Genomic DNA, 25,752 nt, shown 5'->3' with positions numbered 1-25,752 from the left:
GCTTTCATGTTGAAATTTTAAAGGTTTATTTTTAAATTTAAGAACAAGGCAGCAGACTTGTGTGGCTGAAACTTGAAAAGACTGGATGGAAATATCTTGCGTTTTTTGCCAGGTCTTCTGCCCAGTGGTACAACAGCCCCGCCCACCACCGGTCCCTGTCCTTCCGGTCAGTTCTCCTGTGCGACCAACCCAACCTGCATCCCCAGCTCACAAGTGTGTGACTTCACTGACCAGTGTACCGATGGGTCTGATGAAAACTTATGTGGTAAGATATCAGTTTCCCTTAAATCCTGTTATGTCAGTTTATTTCTTTGTTCCAAAAGCAGGTGTATAAGCAACCATTCCACTTATTGCTGTCAACTCTGTTCATCCCAACTTCTCTATTACTTTATGTTGTTGACATGTCTTGTGTTTATATTCCATTGATTGTGTTGTGTTTGAGGAACTGTGTATAAGACGAAAGGATAATCTTGTGAAACACCTAGACTTAAGAAAGACAAAATGAAACACTAACTTGTTCCCACCTTTCCCCACTTTCAGGTGTGACAGACTTTGAATACGACGCTGGAGGCTGGGTGGACACCAGTTCTGGGCAGTACTCCTGGAGGAGGGAGGCAGCTACGGTGTCTACTGATCCCAGCAGTCCCAACACTGACCACACTCTCGGCACTACCGCAGGTATGAAAGATTGTCACATTCTTTAAGCCAACATCACAGCTACCAACACTCTTTAGCAAAATTTAGTGATCACCAGACGTTTGTCAAATTCCAAAATACAATGTAGATAGAGAATTCAGCTTATTTTTCCTGCTACATGAAATGGGGCTTGGTGACAAAACACTGGCTAATCTCTAAAAATTGTGCAGTGTTCAAGAGGACAACAGCTGTACTTCAGATAAAATTGTACTTTCCAGCTCCCATGTTTGTCTGATGAGGCAACCTATTTTTTCAACTCTGTAAAGCTGGCTTAATACGTGTACACACCTCTGGTTGATTCTTTAGGTCTCTTGAATCATCAATTTCATAATTTTATTATGTTTTATTAATTTTATCAGAATGTTTTGATACAACATAGTTACATGTAAATGGTGACGACCATTAACAATGTTTTCCAATTAAAAGTATGTAAAACTATTCACTGTGCTTGTTCTAATTACTATTCTCTGCACAAACAGGCCATTTCATGTACTTGGAGGCAGCATCCGGCCTCTTCGTGAATCCAGCCACAATGGAGACCCCAGCTTTGGGAGCGACAGGCCTGGCCTGCCAGGTCAGCTTCTGGTACCACATGAACGGTTTCCAGTCAGGAACCCTGGCAGTTAGCCTGGTCAACACGGCCGACGCCACGGATACCAAACAGCTGTGGGCTGTGTCAGGCAGCCAGGGTGACCAGTGGAACTTGGGACTGGTCAACGTTGGAGAGCATCCTGCAGGGTATAAGGTGAGAGATACCTTTGCCCGAGTGTATACACATGTAGCTTCTCCTATTGTATTTGGCTCAAATTATGGCTCACTTCAATCCTTAGGTACTTGAGGGTATGGCTATTTCTTGTCCTTTTCTGAGCTGGTTTTAGATACATTTGTGATTGGTACCACCAGTTTATTAATCAATTTTCACATCATGCATAGTCGTCTGGACATTTGTTCTGTCATCCAATGACACCTACTGTAGGTTTCTTCATAACTTACTTACCCATCTTTGTACAATTCTTGTTCGTTAACTTGCAGTCCTTAAACATGTCAAAATGGTTGAGACCAAGTTATCATGATATCATTTTATTTACAATGCATTCTGACTTGACCGTGTTTTGCTGTTTCAGCTTGTGATGGAGGGAAGCCCGACAGCCTTAAGTTTCCTACTTGGTGGAAGTGACCTGGCCATTGATGATATCACCTACATAAACTGCTGCCCAACCTGTCCACCAGTACATGCACAAGGTAAGATGTTTAATTTTGACTGCCTTACATATAGATAATATGACGCCTTATGATGGACTAAGCTACACATGGCTTCAAATGCATTCAGTCAAATCTTTTTGAAAATTGCAACAGACTTCCCCAAAACCTTATCATTATCAAGGTGTGACCTTATTGGTCATGGGACTTCCTCAAACTTCTCTTGAAATAAATCTTGAAAAAACTGCACAAGGTGTGCATCAAAACTACGTTTACAAATTCTTAAAAATGGTCAAGATTAGATATTGCAGAATTTGTATCAATCCTCATTCTTATAATTTTTTTCAGATTTTTTGTGTGTATGATAAATTTAACATTTAGTAGGAATAGCCATTATTTGGCTACTGAAACTCTATTGGTTATGGCCCTCTTACAGGGTTAGGCAGCAATGAGAGGGTTAGGTACAGCAGCAGCTGAAAATCTGAACTGTTTCTGTCCTGTTTCCCACAGATCTGACCTGTAACTTTGAGGCAGGCACCTGTGGATATTACCAGAGTCAGGATGATGAGTTTGACTGGATCAGATCCAACAATGGACCGGACGCCTTTGAACAGGGTACAGGCCCTGGGTTTGACCACACTACAGGAACAGGTGAGGATATTTAAGCCTGCTTATAAGTGATCAGGCCAGAAGCTGGCCACTTGCTCCTCTTCATAAGGTAAATTGAGCTCCAAGTAGCAAGGTCACTAGCCATAGAGTCATTTATCTTATACTGCAAACTAATCGACATGTGTCTTTTACAATTCCATATTTCCAGTGCTTGTGGGATCTTTCTGGGGGTCTTGGGTTTGTAGACTAATATGCACAATCATGTATGTGATGGTCTCCTAGCATAGTGATGTAGCCTAACCATCTTAACCTTGACAGGTTAGAACTATGAAGAAAGAAGTCAGAGGGTTGTCATCTTTTGCACGGTGAAAAGTGTTCTAAATTATCATAACATTAGCCATCATGCAAGGGCCCCAAAATCCAATCATTTTGAGGTCTCATCAAGACCTACTGACAAATAACAATATCAACTTGAAGATACTCTAGGCAAGTTATCATGTCCATATGCACATACACACACAAACACGTTACCCACAACATAACCGGTGGTGCCAGCACCTCAAATGCCAAACTACAAATGCCAGAACAGAATGATATAGATACTGTGCACAAATACTCAATTTCCCCCCTTCCTATTCTCCCAACAGAATGCCCTGCCTGGTTCACCATTGAATTATTTTGTGCCAGGCTGGAGGCCTGTCTGCCCTAACTCCCCTTACTTTGCCCCTGATGGGATTAGTTACATGAGGGTTAACTATGATGATGGTGATGAGATGCAGAGAAAAGGGGTTAATGGCTTGAATGTACATGTACATGTAAATCTCCTGTCGTCAAATTCAAGGCTAACATTCCAGGAAGACTTACCTTTGCTCCCTTTGCCGGTGCAGGCTATTACATGTACATCGATGCATCCCCACCTCGTGTCCAGGGAGACAGAGCCAAGCTGGTCACCTGGCACCAGCCTCAGGCCACTGAGAAGTGTGCTCAGTTCTGGTACCACATGTTTGGACTTGCTGTCGGTGAGTTCTTGTTTTTTGACAGTTATTGGATCTCTCGTTGCAGCCAGGGGCTGAATTATGCGGAGCTTATTGGTGGGGCTAAAATGCAAGGGTATGGAGATGGAGATAAAATCAATGGACATATCATATAATGATTGACTTAAGAGTAGACAAAAAATAGCTCCGATATTATCATATTGTAATTCAGTTTGTCTTCATGGTAGCAAATAAAAATTTCAAGGTCTTAGGAAAACGGTCATGTTCATAGAAGTTAATCTTCACAGTGGCAGCAAGTGCAGGGTGGGAGACAAAAGATAAATGGTAATGGTAATGGTACCATAGTCACTGTAAAAACAGTGACCATAAAATGCTGGGAACACATCAGGTATTAATTGCTTTTTTCAGTCTTTCAATGAATTCAATGAGCAAAGGAGGAGAATGGGTAGTAAAGGATCACAAAAATCTTATTTTCACACATTTTCTCTTTCCTGTACATACCACAGGCACCCTTAATGTTTACATTGAGCGGAAAACTCTGACCCCAGAGCTGTTGTGGATGCGCTCTGGCTCTCAAGGCAACATGTGGAGAAAGGGACATGTGCCGATTGTCAGTTCTTCTGCAGAATGGCAGGTCAGTGGGCGAATTAAATCACCAATTGTATGCATTACATTAAGACCCTGGCTATCCCTATGCTGGTATATTTTCAAATTTGTAAATACATCATAATAAACTGGCCTATTACCTGGCCTTTAATATGCATACAGCAATCAATTTAAGAATGAATTATCTGCACACTTCTCTGCTCATTTATTTTTAAATTTGTAATGATCTTGTAAACTGACCTATTGCCTCCTTTGATATGCATATAACAAGAATGTATGATGGAAAGTATATTATGAATGAATGCATGATGTCTTTATCATAATGTGGAGTCATTTATAATTAATGTTTATGTCTCATTTTATTTCCTACTCCCCAGTGATGTACATTGACTGTAATCACTCTTTTGCAGTTGATTTTTGAAGCAGTCCGAGGCGACAGCTGGTCAGGTGATATTGCTCTCGATGACATCACAGTGACTGATGGACCCTGTCCAGTGGAAAGTAAGGAGTGTCCATGTAGCTTTGTCTTTTTATAAACTGTTAACTGATAAAAACAACCACAAATGTACAGGCAGGGGGAAACTTCTCCCTGGATGAGTGCAGTTTGTTACATAATCAAAACAAATAACGTACAGAGGCTATAAAATAGTCATAATCATAATCTTTTCTCCAGCATTGTATCAAGTCTACATCTATTTAAATGAAACAGCCATATTTTAAAAAAATTATGATATCCATCTTCACGATTTGTGTTTTTCAGCTCAATGTGACTTTGAGGTGAATATGTGCTGGCAACAGTCCATCACAGATGACTTCAACTGGGCCAGAGGCATACTGCCGTCAGGCCCCAGTACTGATCACACTACAGGAACAGCTGCAGGTGTGTTTGTGTCTGTCTGTCTGCAAGTGTGTGTAACTATGCATTTAGTATCCAATGAAATCTTAGTGTTGATCATACCAGAACTTTTTCCACATATGTACAGTACATGTCTATGATGCTGGTGAAAGATGGAAAGACACAATAACATGTCATGACAAGATGCTGAGGATTGCTGTTGTTTACAGGCAACTACGCCTACCCAGACGCTTCACCCAACCAAAACACCGGGGACAAGGCCATGCTGTTTTCTCAAAGCTTCCGTATATCCGGACCTGCTGACTGTCTGCAGTTCTGGTATAACATGGCGGACGGTCGTCTGGGTCAGCTGAATGTTTACCTGCAGCAGGGGCCCATCCTGGGCACTGCCATCTGGTCCATGTCTCAGACCCAGGGCGATGTGTGGAGAATCGCCCGCGTCACACTCAACAACCCAGGCCAGTCTGTCCAGGTCAGTAGAATTGAGCACGTCATCAGAACACACTGCACAAAACCCAGAACTATCACCATTTCTGTAATATTTGGCCAATGTTGCATCAGAATTTTTCCCGGTGCAGATGATGTCTTTCCCATCACAACATTTTAAAACTATAGACAGGATATCATTCATACTTACGCAAACACGATCTTAAACAGAGGCGGTATGCACATCACGTTACAGGTTTTGCACTGGCCCAGTGTGTTCTGCTGACTTGTTGTATAATTAAAATGTGTTTCAAGGTAACCGTTTCATTACCCAAACTGATTCAAACCATTCCTAACTAACAGAGGAAAATTTACCTTAACCTAAACCTTACCTTACAACTGTACCAACTCAAACCCAAGTGAATTGATCTAAATGTTACCTTACATAATAAGCCCAGCAAATTGTAGTTAACATTAAGTTACTAATTAGCAAATTGTTGCCGCCCAGGTGGTGATCGAAGTTAGCTATGGCTATGGTATCCAAGGATCCATTGCGATTGATGATGTCACAATCAAGAGTGGTGCCTGTCCAACACAAGGTGAGATTTATCTGGTCACATGTTGTTGTTTTTCAAATTGTTACTGCCCAGGTTGTGATGGAAGCTATCTATGGTGATAGTGTCCCAGGAAGCATTGCAATTGATGATGTCACTATTAGGAGCGGTGCCTGTCCAAGACAGGGTGAGATTTTTCTGTTTGTGTGGTTTGTTATATCTTCATTTTTTGCCCTAAAGATAATTTGGTAGTTCTTTCAATTTTGGTAGTATTCAAGGGACCATGATTATTACGGGATATACATGTACTCATAATCTATACATTATTATCAGAAGCAGAAAATCAGCAATACTAATCTATAAACCATTGTTAACCTGTTAAATTGTGTCAGGACTTATTTTCTCTTGATGCGACCAAATCAATAGAGCCACACTTTAGTGTAAGGGTAAAAAATCAATGCTAGAAATATAAGCTAGTCTTTTTTATCCTTGAGCATACTGTAGCCAGTCTATAAAATCAATATAACATTATGATAATCTCCTTTGTGGTGTTGGCTAAAGCTATGACATAGATTATTGATGAATGGATGTTTGAATCTTTGGTCTACTAGGCTACTGTACATTTGAAGAAGACACGTGTGGGTGGCAGAACACTGCATCGGGAGATGAGCTTGACTGGCTGTGGAACTCTGGTGCCACACCCAGCGCCTTCTCAGGCCCTGACGTGGACCACACCACCAACTCTGACCTTGGTAGGTCATCAACATGGCTGCCTCTTATCAATTGTTGTAAAATTTTATCACTTTGTTGTTTGCCACATATTAGGCCATGTTGATTTGATTAAATGGATGACATCCGCGCGTGCATGGATTTTCGGCCGTTTCCAAAAAAAAAAGTTTTCAACCATACTGTAAATCGTACAAAACAGTTGCAAAATGAGCAAAAATATACCGTAAGTTACAAAAAATAATAAATAAAAACTCTACCAATGTTGTAGAATGCCAAAATCAAACGAAAAAAGACGAAATTGTAAAGAAATGAACTTGAAGACTAGATTATTTGCCAAACCATATTCTGTCCCATTTGTTAAACCCTCATGACCGCGTACATTTCAAAATGAAAACAACTTTTTTTTTTGCAAAACTTTTTTTTTATTCGCACGCGCGCATCAATTTCTGGGCTCCCGGAGGATGTCATCCATATAATCAAATCAACATGGCCTTATAAAGAATGGTGGCAGGGCATCTATATCAGAATAGATTTGTGGGCTATGAATGGACTGACCCTTCAAATTTGGGAGGAATAGTTTGGAATAACAGAAAGAAGAAAGAATAGCACATACTGCTGATGTTCGTAACAAATTTGGTGATATCCATGGTGCACTACCTGTTATGCTTATTGTGTCCCATGGTTCTTGAAGAAAAAAAAACAGAAATATCATGGTAACCGGGTACCTAAAACAACTGGAAATTCTCTTTAGGAGGTCCTTTTGGATATAAAGCATTGATTTCTTTCCAAATGTTATTGCAGGTCACTACATGTTTGTGGATGCCAGCAGTGCCAGTGGAACCCGGGCATGGCTCGTCAGCGAGCACTTCCAGCCAACAGTAGGAGGATCCTGCCTGACCTTCTGGTTCCACATGACAGGCCTAGGTACTCTCTCTCTACCATCAGTATCAGTCACTTAGATAGACAATATTTTTAGTTTTAGTACCAAAGGTACCATAACCAGAGTTTCAGCACCAAGGACAGGTACTATCCAAAGTTTCAACTGCACAATAAATAAACTGTGATATAATTCACAATAATGGAAGATTTGTAATCAAAAGTGTTTTCACAAATTCCATTCATATTTTACTGTACTCTCAGTCATTAATGTCATTCTCATATAGGACTGTTTAGCCATATCCACAGCTGTAGGATTAGGATTTTGCAATAGTCACTATTGGCCAAAGTAGGTCATATACTGCCAGTCAGTGGGTAGAACATTTTCACCTCCAACTTGACCCCTCTGTCAGTCTGCAGTTACACAATTTCCCCCTGATTTCTTGTTGCTTTGTTGCATTCATGTAACACACAAGAAAAACTAACAAACCACCAAAAAACCTGTACAAGGAGGTCTATGAAATTGAGTTTCACATTTGTATTTTACATCTATAGACATTTGATAAGTTTTCAAAATTCATTGTTTAAATTTTTAACCAGCCTGGTGTGTTGACCATCGTACCATTTTGGGCCATAATACATGTAGGATGCCTAGGCCTGTGCATGCACATTTTCACAAGAAACAGTTACTGAAGGCACTGTGTTGTTCTGTATTATTAGATTACTGATGTTTATTTATTTGTTTGTTTGTTGTTCAGGATCTGGTACCATCTCAGTTTACAAGCGTAGTGACAACCAACTGATCAAGCTATGGGACAGATCAGGAGACCAGGGAAATGTCTGGAACTATGTACAAGTTGACATCATAAGCAACACAGAATTTCAGGTAACACTCTGGTACAATATTGAAAAGCATAGAGACAATCCTTTATTGTATGGTTCCTACTCGAGTTGTGTCTAGGAATACAAAATCATAGTGTTGAATATGCAGAAGAATTCAGAAGAATCATGAAGTCCATCTGAGATACAGTGTAAGCCACAGTAACGACTTTGAATTGTTATTATATATAATATCATTTTGTTACATTGATGACTTGTTATATCATAACAATTATCCTGTGGCATTCAGAAAAAGGTATCTTCGAAATATGGTGGTTTCCGACATTAGTTGATAAACCTGAATTCAAATATTTTCTTTCTGTTTTATCTATTCTGCAGCTGCTCATTGAGGCTGAACTGGGATCATTCCTGTTCTTTGTTTCGGCTGACATTGCTATTGATGACACGGATTACATCGATGGACAGTGCAATGGGCAAATAGCCACCACTCCTGCACCAACAATACTACCTGCAACATTCCGTAAGTGTCTGAAGCATAGCAATTGTTGGGTAAAATTGTTTATCTCATGTTTCATAAAAGCTGAAGGCCTCAACTTTGTGGCCTCACAAGCAACTCATACAATATCTGATGAACAACATTTGATGCAATGTGACGACCCATATGTAGACTACCAAGACACCCAAAACAAACATTTCTGTACCGGGCAGTCAACCTTTGGAACAGCTCACTACCACATGTCAAAACACTTTCTAGTCCATCTACCTTCAAAACCATCAAACCATCAGTTCAAACAATGTTAACTCTGTAACTAGTTTCCATATTATGTTTTTTGTTGTTAGTAACTACTGTAAATTTCATTTCTTGCTTTCATGTGTGTTTCTTTACCATGTATTCTGTTATATGTATGTTTTTATTTTGTGTAATCTGAACCCTGGAAGACTAGTCATCAAGCTAAAGGGTATTCCAAATAAAGACAATAAAGACAACTTAGTATGACACTTTGACCCAGAAAAAGCACTTTTAAATTGAGCATTGCCAAACAATTATATTAGATTGATTAACGTGTGTTTCGCCCTGCCTCTAGCTACTGGGAATGCGGACTGTAACTTTGACCTTGCAACAACATGTGGATGGGTCCAGGACACCAGCGACGATTTTGATTGGATCGTACAGAACAGCACAACTGACACGTACGGCACAGGTCCGAGTGGAGACCACACCACTGGCAGTGCTGAGGGTGAGTGATGACAGTCAACACCACCGATTATTTTTGAAAAGACAACTAAGTTAGCATCTAGTTAAATAAGGATAAGTGCAAGATTTCACTGAATCCCTAAAAGTGACTGCATGTTAAGAAACAATTTGTTGCTCTATTTGAGGACGCAATGAATTGACAGAATTTAGATAGTCTTACCTCAATTTCCGTATTGTATGTTGTTTCAATTAACCTTGGCAATGTGTTGTTGATTGTACAGGTTATTACGCCTTTGTTGACTCCACTGGTGTTGCAAATTTTGCCAAGGCTCGAATCCTGAGCCCCGGGCTTCCCGCATCTTCCAACGGCAGGTGCCTCCACTTCTGGTACCACATGTTTGGCTACCATGTGGACTTCTTGAAGGTTTACACCTCCTCTGGTGGTAGTCTTCAGGGCCCGATATGGCAGAAGTATGGGAACCAAGGCAATGAGTGGAAATATGCACAAGTACATCTGACAGCTACAGGAGACTATCAGGTAAAGGGAAAGATTTCTCCATTTCTCAGTTTTTTTTTCAATTTCAAAGACATTGGGACTACCATTTTGCCCCTTTTTCCTTTGAAGAATTAATCAATATCTGTGAAATCTTTATCATGTCGAGTTATGTAACTACATCAATACTGACTCTTGCTTTCCTTTGTAAGGTTGCCCTGGAGGGTAGTAAGGGTCCAGGCTGGCAGGGAGACATTGCTGTGGATGATGTCGGCATCAGTGATGGGCCATGCCTTCCATCAAGTCAGTGTTGCCAAATATCCTAAATATATGACAAATACAGTATGACAGAAATACATTCATCATGATTATGAATATTGTGTGTATTTCTCTCATCAGCCAGGCTGGAGAAGAAATTGCAAACACACTACTTTATTTTACTTACAAAGTTTTTCATTTCAATCTGCAGAAACTTGTGACTTTGAGTCGACAGACTTGTGTGGTTACACCCAAGATGTAGCAGACTATGGTGACTGGATCCAGTCTAGTGGCAGCACCGGGACAGCCAACACTGGGCCAAGCTCAGATCACACTTATGGAACTCCATTTGGTAATCCATGTTTTCTACTGCATTAATGTCATGAAGTCATACGGGAAGAGGTCAGGGTCACACAGAATGCTGGTATATACATGATTGAAGCCCTATCAGTTCCATACACATGAAGTGATACAGAGCCTATATAAATATATCCTTACACATACTTACAAGTTACAACACTGAGTAGGCTCAGGGTCACCAGGACCAACAGGAGGTCCTATACTGAGAACAGAGCGTCCTGGAGAGAACTGTCTACAGCCACCATGCTTCAGCACATACATGAAGCCTGTGGAAAATTGATTGATTGATTGATTGATTGATTGATTGATTGATACATAGCATTCCAAAAACACATGCAGCAAAATAAAACAAAGTTGATTAGCACCTTTAGTTAGTCACTTAGTTTAAGTACCAAAGGTACCATAACCAGGTTTTCAGCACCAAGGACAGGCACTATTCAAAGTCTCAACTGCACAAAATCTAAACTTTTTTACTGTTAAACAATTAACAAGTAACAATAATGGTCAACTTCAGTCGGAGGAGTCAAACTCAGAGAGAATATCTGATATCCCGTATTTGTCTTCAATTCATACAGCAGGTGTTTCTTTCTTGCAGGTCAGTACATGTATTGTGATGCGTCCCGCCACTCCCGTCCTGGAGATTACATCCGTCTGCTGAGTCCCACCTACCCCAGCACCTCAGGACAGTGTCTCCGCTTCTACTACCACATGAACGGCACGGATGTCGGCTCCCTCAGCATTCGCACCAGGGCTTTTGGTACTGTGGGACCCGCAGTTTGGACCCAGATGGGAGACCAGGGTGACGAGTGGCAAGTCGCTGAATTAACAGTGTCGTCAGCCACACCTTACCAGGTACAGCTATCTAATGTGTAACTTTTTAGTTCCATAAGGTTTCTGTGCCAAGGAAGACGATATTTCGAGTCTCAGCCCTAAGTGCACAATCAGAGTTTTCGTACAAAGACAATATGTGTCTTTCAGTGCCAAGGACAAACCATAATCTGTCAGTACTAAGGAAGACAATTATCAAAATCTATCCTGTTGCTTGAGTAGCAATTTCCTTGTGTATCTCATTACCTGGATGTCTAACCTTCATCAACAAACCTAAGTTTGAACTTAGGTTATATATTATAACCACTCAAGCCAGTCTTAACTCTTCACACATCCACAGATGGTGTTTGAGTTCATCAGCGGTAGTGGTCATCAGGGAGACATTGCCATTGACGATGTGTCAATCACAGACGGAGCCTGCTCCCCTCCAGGCTGGTGTGACTTTGAGATTGATCAGTGCACTTGGAGTAACGAGCAGTATGCAGATGACTTTGATTGGTTGAGAAACTCTGGCAGTACGATAAGTTGGGCTTCTGGACCTACGACTGACCACACTTTAGGCACCAGCTCAGGTGAACATGTATTTCAAAGAATTTTTAGACCTCAGAACAAGTACAGTCATAAAAGTATAAGTTGATTCATCTATTGTCTTGTACGTAGGTAAATTTTGTTGTACCCACGTATCTGTCTGTAAGTTAAAGACCTTACGAAAGTAGCGGCTGTAGTGTCAATAAAGTTCTCTGTATTTCAGTTACTCTGTTATGCCTCTAAATACATGTTTGTTATCATTTTGTAAGTCATTTTGATTATGGTAGTATCCAACAGATGATAGCCAAACTTGTCTAAGAAAGCATTTTTTTCCTCCTCCAGGATACTACATGTACACAGAAGGCAATGGTGTACAGCCAGGTTCCAAGGCTTGGCTTGTATCCCAGAGGTTCACCACCAGCACTGCCCAGTGCCTGTACTTCTGGTACAACATGCGTGGTGCTGACATGGGGACACTGAACGTCTACACCAAGACTACTGGGGGAGATCCACAGCTCGTCTCCTCTGTGGTTGGAGACCAGGGAGCTGGCTGGAAGGAATCCCAAGTCACCGTGTCTGCTAACAGTGCATATCAGGTTTGTTAAGATGCTTGAATTTTTTTTAAAGCCAAAAAATCCAAGTGTTGTAGACATGATTTTTCAGCATGTGTTACCCCAGCATTGGGTCAAAGTTGGTCAGAAGTCAGTCCCCATCCAGGTTGAAGGAAGGGTCTTTTGAGTTTGAAAACAGTTTAATTTTCACTGTGTAATTTACCAACTCAGATAAACTTTCATGCCAGAAAGAAAGCTCTTCAAGACTAAAGTAAGGATGATTGTGAATGTTGATGAGAAAATGAAAAATGTGTTCACCAGTTTTGCAAGAAAAAATATGTAGGGGCTAGAGTTGATTGTAAGGTGGTTAAAGTGTAGATTGCAACATAAGTGTTTCTGTCACCAGGTCTTGATAGAGGGCATCATTGGTTCTGGTCCTTTAAGTGACATTGCAGTGGATGACATCAGGATTGTACCAGGAATCTGCCAGCGTAAGCATTCTTGCATTTATTCGCTCTTTCCTTCATTCCTTTTACCATCATTGTCAGTGTGTTCAGAGTCCATTTCACTGTGTAATGTCTTGTTCCTTAATGTTTTATGTGTGGGTTATGACACCAGCAACAGCCTGTGGATTGTATGGTGACAATTCCAGTAAAAACTCAAATCATCATACGCTATGTTTTGAACCTTACAGCCGTGCCCACACAGCCTCCACAGACTGCCTCCTTTGGTAACTGTGACTTTGAGCAGGACATGTGCCTCTGGATGGACAGCAGTGATGGGTCCTTCCAGTGGAAACGAGACAACAACGGCACCGGAACATCCAACACTGGGCCAACTGCTGACCACACAACAGGCACTAATGCAGGTACGTAAGAACCTTCTTTTTGCTATGAATTTTTGCTATGGATTTTTTTGTCTACTTCAATTTTCACCTCAAAACAAGGCTCATACAAAACACTTCAAAGATCAAAGAATCCAAATGCATTATCCATTTATTTATCGTCATTTGCTAATACAGTATGTCAAGTCAAGATCATTTTTATGAGAACTGGATCCCTTTTTTGTTAGGTTACTACCTGGCTGTGGAGGCAGATGATGGAAACCGTAACGACATTGCAGTGTTGACAAGTCCTGTGTTTGATCAGGCCAGCCCTACCTGTCAGCTGTCCTTCTGGTATCACATGTATGGAAATGGTGAGTACATATAGAATACAACACAGGGTATTCTGTATCACCCAAGGTACCAGTAAGACTGTGGGTTGGATTTCCCAATGGCAGATATTTATGTCATAGACACCCAAAAAAACTTGCAGTACAGTGCAAAATGTGCCAAAATTTGATGTTCCTATAAACAAAATTTGTTACAACATTAATTCCAACGATAAAATCCAGTATTCAAAACGCACCTGAACTGTATCAGAATTATTCTATGGGACATTTTAAAGCCCCGTTGATAACCAAATGGAACCAGTGTGATATTGCTAGTTATCACACTGGCCGGAATATCCATATTGAACGTTATTGTGGACCAGGTTTGATATAGAGACTCTTCATTAAATTTTGTCATTTCTGTCTGAAGACATACTTCTTCTGACTCTTCGCAGTTGTCTTTATTGCTGTATGTGTTGTTCCATGTATATTGCTTTCTCTACAGGTTCAGGCATGATAAAGACAAACATGATATAATCTTCCTCCTGTAGGTATTGGTACCATGCAGGTGATCTTGAGACAAGGAAACCAGGACACACAGTTGTTCCGCAGAATGGGGGGACAGGGCAACAGATGGAACAGCATGATTATTGGCCTGGGACAACTGCGAGCTCCATTCCAGGTACTTGATATAAGATTTGGAAATATCTTTCTACTGCAAGAGGATTCTTCAGTACATTGTAGTAGAAACATGATTGATAGTGTCTTTGATAATTTTGGTCATATATAATATGCATAATTTTTTTTAGATAATTGTAAATTGAGAGTTATTGCATTTGAAATGGAAATGAATGGTGAGTTTTTTGTCGTTTGTTTCAGATCTTGTTTGAGGCTACTCGTAGCTTTAGCGTTCGCGGTGACATTGCTCTGGACGACATCAACTTTATCAACTGTGAACTGCCACGTAAGTAACAGGGAGCCTGTTTTTCTGTCAGTGCAGTTATTACATATTCAAAGTCAAGAATAAATGTCTAGTATCAAAAAGTTGATTGGGAAAATGGACAAAGTTCAATGTCTCATTTCAAACTTTTGTTAAGAGATTTAAATGATTGTATCCAGGTCCTGAATAACGTCTCTATTTTAGCCTTCTTCAGGTAAACTTACCCTCTCATTCCTGATCTAAAATGAATTGTGTGTTGTTGCCATAGCAACCGAGGATTCCTGTACTGCTGACCAGCTGAGGTGCGCCCGAGGCTCGTGTGTGGGGCTGGACAGAGTCTGTGACTACACTGACGACTGTGGGGATGGGACAGACGAGGCACCCAACCAGTGTGGTATGTGATTTATGGATTTTTTAAAACTGATTTTTTGTCACTGTTTGCAAAATGGTAATCTACATTGTGTTTCTACTTTGATGCCTATTTGTACATGTGTAGTCTGTAGAAAACTATAAGGAATAGTTCTCACACTAGTACTGAATGTAGTCCGTACAACAGTATAACAAATAGTCCTCTTCTTGGTGCTGAATGTTTTGCCTGTAAAACTCTATAAGGAATGGTCCTCTCCTTGGTGCTGAATGTTTTGTTTGTAAAACTTTACAAAGAATAGTTTCCTCCTTGGTGCTGAATGTTTTGCCTGTAAAACTCTATGAGAAATGGTTCTCTCCTTGGTGCTGAATGTTCTGTGTTTATGACTCTACAAAGAATGGTTCTCTCCTTGGTGTTGAATGCTTTGAGTGTAAAACTCAAATAATGAATGATTAAGGAGTTGATAAAGGAGTTGATAAAGGTATTTAACAACAGCTGTTATTCAGACTCAGTATATCTTTTGTCTATCATTATTCTTAAAGTTTGCTCTTCCAGTGCTTGTTGCTAACAGTAAGTAATTAAAAAACAATCTGTCCATTTGTTCCAGCCAACATCCCTGACCGATGTGACTTCCAGAACGGCATCTGCAGCTGGACCCAGTTTGGTGGGGATAACTTCAGCTGGACCAGACGTGCTGGCTGCACACCTACAGGCAACACTGGACCCTGCAGGGATCACACATCCAACACTGATGCTGGTACATTTAATTTCATTTTTGTTCCTTTATCCAGGGTCAGCATATTGCCATGTTGACAGTTTTCAAAGCTCCCTGCACAAAACATATGTAATATGATAAAAGGAAAGGTTTAAATTAACTTTAAGTACAATCAAAGAGTTGTAATAATAAAAAACACAATTAAAGTTGTCTAGGCCACCACCCAGGGACCTATAGAATCTGCTCTTCTTAGTAAACAACTGGTCTTCTTACACAAAGCACCTCGACATTAGACAGAGATACAGATCTAAGAGTCTAGAGAACTAGTGGATGCAAGCTACCACAAGGCATATTTCTACTGCATTGTGGGCCCTTTTTCCAGGATTCTCATATGACAATTCAGACAGTGACATGTATGTCAGTGACAAAAGATGTAGACTTTAAGTCAGCTTTACAACATTAAGTCTGTTTAAATATACATGTAACTTTGACCTTTAAAATTGGCTATCTTTAACCTCTAACCCCATTTTGCTCACAGGTCGCTATCTGTACATTGAGGCCTCCAACAGGCGGCCTGGAGACTTTGCAAGAGTTGCAAGCCGTATATTTGCTGGCACAACTGACAGTAATCCTTGCATGGTTAGTTGGAATTTTCATCATGACTCTCTCTTGTGTTGCTTAAGCATTATTATATAGAACATTGTCTAGAGAAGCACTAACAGGAATACCTCTCTTCTGATAACTATTCGTACACATTTGGTACAAAAGGTGTAGTCTGTAGAACACTATAGTTCTCTCCTTGGTGCTGAATGTGTATTCTGTAAAACACTGTAACGAATAGTTCTCTCCTTGGTGCAGAATGTGAATTCTGTGGAACACTATAACATATAGTTCTCTTTTTTGGTGTTGATCTGTAGACCACTATCATAATGAATAGTTTTCTCCTTGGTGCTGAATGTGTAGTCTGTAGAACATTATAACCAAAAATTCTAGTTCTTTGGTGCTGATTGTGTAGTCTGTAGAACACTATAACAAATAGTTCAAGTAGATTTTGACAATGTGCTAATCATTGTACACAGAGTGTAGAGGGCAAAATTGACAGAATCAAAAGATATGGAAAATAATGTTAACATCCGATATCAGAAAATTCAGTGTATACCACTGACCAATTTTTCAGCTGAGGTTCTACTACCACATGTATGGAAATAACATCGGCAGCCTTGCCGTCAAAATCCGCACGACATATGGTGGACCGCTAACCCAGCTGTGGGCGAGAACCTCACAGGTTGGAAACTACTGGGAGAGAGCAGAGATCACCATTCAAAGCAGTGGACTATTCAGGGTAAGAGACACGTACCACTATACATGTAGCTCATCAGTTTTTATAAAAGGAAAAACACACAAAGACTTCAGGGCAGTAAAACTGGATTTTCAAAGTCAATTTCAATTTTCTGGTAATTGTTTGGATGTAGTAAGTTGAAGCATACCAATACTTGTGAGGATAGAAATGTGATGTCCCTGATGAAAGGCAGTTTCTTGTTTCATATTGTAGGCTGTTCCTAGCTATTTAATGGTGGTACCAAAAATAAAAGAGACTCCTCACATGGCTTGCGTTTGGGCTATTTCAGACTTCAAGTATGAAATGATATTGATAACAAAATTGTGCTGAAAAATGGCAGTAAATCTCAACGTCAGGCAGATTTCCTCTTATCCAGAATATTGCCACCTTGAATTAAGAATGCCATTAAGACTACGCTTTTTCAAGTTTATTTTGCTATGGTTGTCCTATGTGTCCTTAAAATATAAATCAGATGACAATTTTTTCCCTCTTTGCAGCTGATGATTGACGGAACTGTAGGTAACGGGGCTCAGGGTGACATTGCCATCGATGACATGTCCTTCACCTCTGGATGTGTGCCAGGCAACGGCCCCCTGCCCCCCATGCCCACCACCCTCGCCCCTCCCATCACCACCCAGTCCCCCTGCCAACCAGGACAGTTCAAGTGTCTGGAGGATAACTCCTGCATCGACGCCAGCAAAGTCTGTGACTACATCATGGACTGTTTCACCAGCTCTCCTTCTGCTGTGCCATCAGATGAAGCCATGTGTGGTAAGATTGAACGATATACAGTCTGGCAGTAGATTTTTTAAATGATGCACCAATATTTGGAAAGGGGTCTATTGTATTTTACCAATTCTAAATGCTTAGAAGTTACACTCAACTCTGCTGTTTTAGGTGCCTGTAACTTTGAACGTGACCAGTGCGGATGGACAGATGTCAGCTCTGGCCAATTCGACTGGACAAGAAACCAAGGGCCAACTTCTACAGCCAACACTGGACCGTCTGTGGACCATACTACACTAACTGGACAGGGTATGAATGACTTCTTGGAAATAGCTCCCAGTCCCAGCTTATTTCTGAATTCTTGTCAAGATGTCTCCTTTAGAAAATGACTAATTCAGTTGTTCTGTTAAAATACACATCTTACTGTTTATGTCTCTTGTGTAGGTCACTACATGTACGTGGAAGGAGGCAATGGATTGTTCCTAACCCCAGCCGCCCTACAGAGTGTCCCATTGTCACAAACATCTAATGTTTGTCAGGTGAGTGGATGCAGGTTCTGACCACTGTTACCAAAAGTATATTATATGATTATCATAATCTTATTTTGTATAGATTAAGATTCAGTCTAGACTTACAACATAATCTTTTGAGCAGAAAGGCGTGTTGTAGATTTTTCTCTGTGCAAACAGTGCATATTGTTATAGATTTGGTAATAATAATACATATTCAAAGTTCAGAAGACATCATTTTTTATTGTTTGGCCTAAGTGTCTGGAACACACTGTCATGTGCATATATTCTCCATGAACAGCTCTGCTGCAGGTGCGTTTCTACTGTTTGTTTTTTGGTTGTTTGATACTTTGTGCATTTCACATGTTTAGCCCTGGAGTGGGCATGCATGCATCCATTGCAAGCACAAACTTTTAGTGTTTTGACTAAGTTTCAAGACACTCTGCCATGTACTCGGCTATACAAATACAGATACATGTACTTCAAGCAAATAACATCCATGAACATCTCTATTGCAGGTACGTTTCTACTACCACATGTATGGTCCAGGTGTGGGTGTACTGAGGCTGATGCTGGATGCTGCAGGGGATGGCAGTGCCCTGACAGAACTGTGGAGAAATGAAGCCGACATGGGAGACGCCTGGCAGGAGACTACGGTCAACCTTGCTGGACAGCCTGATGGATACAGGGTAAACCAGAAAATATCTTTAAGCAGAATATTTGAAAGTGTTGTATGAAAAACATATAGGTCAACCTGAGTTTGTACAATCCAACCTGCAGTCTTGTGCACCTCTGGTGATATGGGATGTACCATGATAGTCTTCTAAATTTACAAAAGGAATGCATCTGCCCGTCCACAGCTGCAGTTCCAGGGTGTACCAAGCTCGTCTGGGGGAGGCTGGGGCTTCCTCCTGCCTGACACAGACGACATGGCCATTGATGACATCACCTTCATCAGTTGTGACCTTGGCTCTGAGAGAGGTCAGACTGCAGTCATGTCATGATTTACATTTTGTTATCTAAGTAAGACATAATTCTATGAATGGAATCCACCAGAGCTTCCATCTAATCCAAAAGTTCCCTGCAAAGTTAAAAGTCATCCCTTTTGGCAATAGAAATTCTATTTACATGACAGTGTGCTTATTCATTCACAACATCTGCGTTGTTTTGTATTGTTAAAACTTTTTTGTTTCTTATTACAACTGTTAACTGTAAGTTGGAGAATTCCAGACTATATTAAAATGACGATTCTTGGCCAGGAAGTTACATTGCCTATACATGTATTACTATACCCTGCTGAGAGTTCACAATATTAATTCCAGACTATAACTGTACATTTGAGAGCGACCTGTGCGGATGGCGCCAGTCCACAGACGATGACTTTGACTGGACACGGCAGCAGGGTGCCACAACCAGCCAGAACACTGGACCAGACAACGACCACACCACTGGGACAGGTAAGGACTGCATTTGAACCAGTCATTGTCACATGTAAATCAAAAGCTTTTATTAACGTCCACATCCTAACCATAAGACCACCCTTGCCACTTATGCAGAGATGTCTACATTGTTTGTTCTAGGTTATTATGTCTACGTGGAGGCGTCCAGCCCCAGACAGGATGGTGACATTGCCAGGCTGGAGACCGGCAGTCTCCCTGCCACTGCCACTGGCAGCAGCTGCCTCTCCTTCTGGTACCACATGTTTGGGCCTCACATCGGCTCCCTGTCTGTACACATGCAGCAGGCAGGACAGACTAAAAATATGGTCAGAACTCTTTCATTATTGCCATCACACATACATGTTTTTGTATACTGTATTAGTAATGTCTGGGAGAGTGACTTGTGTTAATACACCTGTATCTGCACTTCCTTGCATTTGAATACTTGTAGAGAATATTCATGTCTTCTGTATGTGCTTTGAAATTTGGTAAGTGCCTTAAAGTTTATAAAAACATTATGGCCAGAGTGCATAAGCTACATTACCTGCCGTGGGTATTCTCTTGGAAACCAACCAGTCCATCCCTACCATGTACATGCCAACAACAAAACCACTACAGGCCTTTTTCCTTCAAAATATAATATTAAACTGATACTTGAGATTTAATAATTTTGTCATGTCTGATTGACATCCATGTATGACTTGAGTAAAATCAATGTCATTCGCTGACAGCCATCACAAAACTAACTTGTACATTGTATGACTAAACTTTGCAGGTGTGGCAACTCCAAGGTACACAGGCAAACGAGTGGAAGCAAGCTCACGTCAGCATCATTGCACCTGTGGGGTACAGGTTATTCATCGAGGGCACAGTTGGACCAGGATATGTTGGAGACATCTCACTAGATGATGTCATACTGACCAGCACCCCTTGTCCACCATCACGTATGTCAATATCATGCCTTTTGCCATGGATGTTTCAAAATCTTCTCGTCAATGAAGATCTTCCTTCTTACTAGTCCTTTGCAGTCAAATATAATTGTCAGACTGGGTGTCTTAATTCACGAGGGTGTGAACTCATGTGGCTTGAGAGTCCAAAACTTGAGGCACAAGTTAAAATGAGTATTGTCTTGTCCTGTATTTGTTTCTATGTGTGGGGCACAACAACACCAGCAACAGCTGCATGTGCCCATGTGTATTGTATTGTAAGTTACAATTTCAAGAAATCAAATCAAATCGTGTATTTTTCAGCTGAGTGCACATTTGAGGCTGACCTGTGTAACTGGGAACAAGCCAGAGACGATGAATTTGATTGGGTGAGACACCGGAATGGAACGGCATCATCAGGGACTGGACCACGCTACGACCACACCTACCTCTCAAGCTTCGGTATGTCAGAGATCCAGTTTTAGCTAATAGCATAAATCTCATTTATCACACTATAATTATTTTATGTGATTTTTGTGTCATAGAATATTCAAAGAAGCAGTGACAGAAGCAACCGCTCACGAAGATCTGTTACAACGTTACTGTTTTTGTATGACACTTGCATTACTACCCAAAAATGCCATAAGTTTGTAATCGTATGGCAAATATGTCAGCAAGCCCTTACCTTTTATACAGGTAGCGGTAAGTTTCTATCTTGCCACAAGGAGGGTAAATACAATGTGTACTATGTATAATATCTACAGGTTCAGTTCCCCTGGAAAATTTCCAAGTTGTTTTGTATAAGCTGCTTTAAGCATGAATGAAATAAGCGAACAATTGCTTACATTCTGGATTCAATCTGGTAAAAAAGTTATTTCCATAAGTCTAATAAGGACGTTTAGGTCAGTAAACTATGCATGAAACAGTAGTGCTTCATTGTTTATTGCATGAAATAAAATGCAATACAAAATGTTGTGTACTGATTTGTTTCTTTCAATGTGTCTGAAATATTAGGTTACTACCTGTACATGGAGACGTCCAGCCCCAGACAGCCTGGTGATCGAGTGCGACTGCTCAGTCAGTACTACGATGCCAACAACGGGGAGCAGTGCCTGCAGTTCTGGGTGCACATGTTTGGGGACCATGTCGGCACCCTGAATGTGTACCAGCAGGAGGAGGGAGCGTTTGTCCCGGGACCCATCTGGACCAAGTCTGGAGACCAGGGGAACCTCTGGAGGTTTGGTCGGGCCACTCTGGCTAACACAAGAAGGCGATTTAGGGTCAGTGTGACTTTGATAGTTTCAAACATAGAAAGTTTTAAACTTTCTGTTCAGTGTTGCACTTTAGCATGGTGCTTATGGAATTTCCAACTTAAGGTCAATGATTCTACAAGTTGTTACAAAAGAAGTTGCTTTTGTGCTGTATAGAACATTCTCATCAATAAGGATGAGGTATTGTGCTAAATAAATATGATTGGCCAAATCTGTTTTGCCAAGATATGTTGGGCCTTTAGCAGACATTTTATAATTATCATCATCATAATGAATACAATTTGCTAATCTTTTTTTCACTGTTGCTCCATCCTCCAGGTTGTGTTTGAAGGCACAGTTGGGAATGGGTTCCGTGGAGATATTGCACTGGATGACATCAAGGTGATAGTTGGGGCATGTGAAAGACCAGGTAACTCCATTAGTCATAGTCAAGACTATGTAACTTAGTGTCATACAGCACACTTTTAAGATTTTAAGAATTTTACTATAAGTTCTCATCTTACTGTATGTCTGGGCTCAAACACTAGAATCATAACTGAGTAAGTTTTGGGTTACAAATAAAAGAACATCGTCTGTGTTGTGTGTATTCAGGATTCTGTGACTTTGAGAGGGATACGTGTGGTTGGACCAACGAACTCTACATCGACGACTTTGATTGGCTGCGGGACAATGGTGCCACGCCCAGCATGTTCACAGGGCCGTCAGTGGACCACACCACCAACACAGACCAGGGTAAGACTTTTCTTAAACATGTAGGCCTCACAAAACATATCATGAGCATCGAAGCTGTCCAAAGACCATACATGTATGTCATAAAGTGTAAATTTTACCGTTTTCCAAAACACACTTGCAAAATGCACATAAATGAAACTTGATAAAAATGCTCTGGGACCCTTGTTTGTACTCACCATGCCCCCACGCTGTGCCCTTGGGAAAGGCACTTTAAATACATGACTTCCTTCCCTGTATGGTGGAGTGATGACAATTGAGCCTCTTTGGCTAATCTGTCAAAATGTGTGCCAAAAACACACTAAGGACTTGCCACCAACAGCCATAATTTTTGTTTGTTTGTTTGTTTGTTGGAGATTTAAGTACCTTGTTTGATTTTACTTCCAGGTTACTACCTTTACATTGAGTCATCTGGAAACAACAGGCCTGCTGGAGAAAACGCCTTCCTCCTGAGTGAAAGTTTCCCTCCAACACAAATATCGTGCCTGTCCTTCTGGTACCACATGTACGGAGCCGGAGTAGGCTCTCTGAACGTCCTGACGGCCGTGTACACGGGAGGAAACAACATCAACGCCACGTACCGCTGGCGTGCGTCTGGGAACCAGGGTAATGTTTGGAGGCAGGGTCTGGTGCAGATCAGAGAACCTACACAGTGGGAGGTCAGTAACAACAGCTACTGATCTTGAAGTGTTCATGGTGTGTTATTTTGCCAGTTTTAAGTGAGATTTCCACCATGAAATCAAGAAACCACAAAATTTTTTGTTGTATTACTAATGGTTTCTGAATTGTTTCAACCATAACCATGGCCAGCTACTACAGACCTTAGCAGATATGAATATCCGTCAGGACTTATGGATGACAATCCACAGTTATCTGGAAAACCGGACACAGATGGTGAAATGGGGGTCATGTCTGTCAAAATCTCATAACGTTTTAGCCGGTGTCCCTCAAGGCGGGCTGTTGTCACCGCTTCTGTTCGTAATATGCATCAATTCATTGGATGCCAGTATACCAGCATCTGTCGCCCCCGTAAAGTATGCTGATGACTTGACAACTTCTGAGGCACTGATGGGGTCTTTACCCGGCCAGACTCAAAAGGCACTGAACTCTATTGATGACTGGGGCAGGTCCTTTTCTCTTGCCGCAAACGGGAAGAAAACCAAAGACATGGTTATAAGTGCACGGAAAGAGCCCAATGTACCTATCCCTCCCCAACCCACAATATCAGGCCAGGTGATCGAAAGAGTCACTTCCTTTAAACTACTCGGGGTCTATATCGCTGCTGACCTGACGTGGGACGCCCACATTGAGTACATGATGAACAGAGCTCGACCTAGAATGTATTACCTCAGTGTTGCTAAGAAGGCGGGGCTCCCGATAGATGTCCTCATGCAGATCTACCTGACTTTCATAAGACCTACTCTTGAATATGCTAGCCCGGTTTGGGGCGGACTTCCCAAACACCTGTCAGACTCACTAGAATCAATCCAGAAGCGCTGCCTCAGGATCATCGGGCTACCTGCTGACGCACTCCCTACCCTCGCAAACAGACGCGAGAGAGCTACACTGAGAACACTTGAAAGTATCCTAAAGGACAGTACTTCTCCCCTCTGGGGATTCATCACTACCCCCTTGGCCAGTCACTACAACCTCCGCAGGGGAAGTCGGCATCAGTCAATGAGAAGTAAAAGCAAAAGACATTCAATGTCCTTTATACCACGAGCTTTGAGACTCTACTACAGTAACGACACTCAGTTGTAAAGACTCTATGCCACGAATATTTACATGAACTGCTTAAGCTACGATTGTATAGGGTCTTCTCACGATTTGATTGACTGCCACTTAAAGTACTGAGACTCCATTAGTTGACTAAGCTTATATAACTACATCTTGTTTAATTACTGCTTTTAATGTGATTTTAAATTTGTTGCATAATGATTTTAGAATTGTACCTGTTTTAAAATTCAGTCTAAGTCTGTATATCAATTGACTGTAAATAAGCATGCATTTCAGCCGTTAGGCTGCAATATGCTTCTCTGAATAAACCAATTTGATTGAATTTGATTGACCATTACTAAACCTCATTCCTACCTCGATATTACACTGTACCAGCAAAAAATACTGTACTGCACTACAGATACACCATAACAATATAAAATTTTATACTGTCTCAATGTATTCATTACCATTTAATGATACAACGTTGTGTATCAGCATATGCTCACTTTGATTCATTTTTTAATGGTGCGATCATGTGTCCCTAATACCCAGGTGATGTTTGAGGGTGTGTATGGGGGTAACTACACTGGTGACATTGCACTGGATGACATTGATGTCCAGCCTGGTGCTTGTCCATTTGTCCCTACAACACCTACCACCCCTCCTGTGACACTCCCACCAGTGTATCGTAAGTACACATACCAGTTTTCTAAATCAAAGACTTTTTCAGACAACCTATTTTCATTGTTGCATGCCAAGCAGAAGAAAACGTTTTAGGTGACATACAGTTATAAAATATACAAGTTTGTTATCCATGGACTTTGCATGGACTACATCAGGTAAAATTGGTAAATATTACCTCACAGAGCTCAGATACCCGACATTGTATGACTGTTGTAGATTGAAAAATTGAACTTATGCTTCCCTTTCAATTCTACAGCTCCAAATGAGAATGACTGCACCTTTGAGTCAGACATCTGCTCCTGGACACAAGACACCAACGACAACTTTGACTGGACCAGAGCCAGTGGAAGTACAGCATCCGTGGGAACAGGACCGGCAATCGACCACACTACACTAACAGACAGTGGTAAATATTCCAATAGCTTTCCTCCAATGATGCAGATAACAGGATGCACATGCAACCCAAATCATGAAAAGTTGATTGCCTGATTGCATATTGGATACTAGCAACCGTTGAAAAGGGTGCTCGATACTTGTTTAATATGTATCTTTCGTTTTTGGAAGTAGAATAAAAATATTGGTTGCTATCAACAGAATTGGTGAATACTATCTAATAAAGAGTGCATGATTCATAAT

The 25,752-nt window shown here is 41.0% G+C and overlaps 1 protein-coding gene across 1 annotated transcript in view; it reads left to right on the top strand.

Annotated features, from left to right (window-relative positions):
* LOC109475762 (MAM and LDL-receptor class A domain-containing protein 1-like) overlaps nt 1-25,752 on the top strand; it is an 87,152-nt gene that overhangs the window by 27,475 nt on the left and 33,925 nt on the right. The window contains exons 54-99 of the mRNA XM_019776522.1: nt 113-265; nt 541-678; nt 1,176-1,441; nt 1,821-1,938; nt 2,407-2,547; nt 3,393-3,524; nt 4,007-4,134; nt 4,517-4,607; nt 4,867-4,986; nt 5,172-5,434; nt 5,897-5,987; nt 6,554-6,694; nt 7,473-7,595; nt 8,306-8,433; nt 8,766-8,907; nt 9,473-9,625; nt 9,864-10,120; nt 10,288-10,378; nt 10,545-10,685; nt 11,289-11,545; nt 11,862-12,093; nt 12,392-12,645; nt 13,007-13,091; nt 13,295-13,468; nt 13,672-13,797; nt 14,304-14,434; nt 14,632-14,716; nt 14,961-15,086; nt 15,667-15,816; nt 16,313-16,413; nt 16,952-17,116; nt 17,611-17,884; nt 18,011-18,148; nt 18,284-18,378; nt 18,867-19,037; nt 19,209-19,329; nt 19,671-19,805; nt 19,929-20,113; nt 20,563-20,731; nt 21,038-21,175; nt 21,728-21,993; nt 22,303-22,393; nt 22,576-22,716; nt 23,101-23,372; nt 24,985-25,120; nt 25,373-25,522. Coding sequence (XP_019632081.1) covers nt 113-265; nt 541-678; nt 1,176-1,441; nt 1,821-1,938; nt 2,407-2,547; nt 3,393-3,524; nt 4,007-4,134; nt 4,517-4,607; nt 4,867-4,986; nt 5,172-5,434; nt 5,897-5,987; nt 6,554-6,694; nt 7,473-7,595; nt 8,306-8,433; nt 8,766-8,907; nt 9,473-9,625; nt 9,864-10,120; nt 10,288-10,378; nt 10,545-10,685; nt 11,289-11,545; nt 11,862-12,093; nt 12,392-12,645; nt 13,007-13,091; nt 13,295-13,468; nt 13,672-13,797; nt 14,304-14,434; nt 14,632-14,716; nt 14,961-15,086; nt 15,667-15,816; nt 16,313-16,413; nt 16,952-17,116; nt 17,611-17,884; nt 18,011-18,148; nt 18,284-18,378; nt 18,867-19,037; nt 19,209-19,329; nt 19,671-19,805; nt 19,929-20,113; nt 20,563-20,731; nt 21,038-21,175; nt 21,728-21,993; nt 22,303-22,393; nt 22,576-22,716; nt 23,101-23,372; nt 24,985-25,120; nt 25,373-25,522 — 7,185 coding nt within the window. The remainder of the gene's footprint in view (nt 1-112; nt 266-540; nt 679-1,175; nt 1,442-1,820; nt 1,939-2,406; nt 2,548-3,392; nt 3,525-4,006; nt 4,135-4,516; nt 4,608-4,866; nt 4,987-5,171; nt 5,435-5,896; nt 5,988-6,553; nt 6,695-7,472; nt 7,596-8,305; nt 8,434-8,765; nt 8,908-9,472; nt 9,626-9,863; nt 10,121-10,287; nt 10,379-10,544; nt 10,686-11,288; nt 11,546-11,861; nt 12,094-12,391; nt 12,646-13,006; nt 13,092-13,294; nt 13,469-13,671; nt 13,798-14,303; nt 14,435-14,631; nt 14,717-14,960; nt 15,087-15,666; nt 15,817-16,312; nt 16,414-16,951; nt 17,117-17,610; nt 17,885-18,010; nt 18,149-18,283; nt 18,379-18,866; nt 19,038-19,208; nt 19,330-19,670; nt 19,806-19,928; nt 20,114-20,562; nt 20,732-21,037; nt 21,176-21,727; nt 21,994-22,302; nt 22,394-22,575; nt 22,717-23,100; nt 23,373-24,984; nt 25,121-25,372; nt 25,523-25,752) is intronic.

Source organism: Branchiostoma belcheri, unplaced genomic scaffold (assembly GCF_001625305.1).
Source record: "Branchiostoma belcheri isolate BF01 breed outbred unplaced genomic scaffold, Haploidv18h27 scaffold35, whole genome shotgun sequence".
NCBI lineage: Eukaryota > Metazoa > Chordata > Leptocardii > Amphioxiformes > Branchiostomatidae > Branchiostoma > Branchiostoma belcheri.
This window is presented reverse-complemented; position numbering and strand designations above follow the sequence as displayed.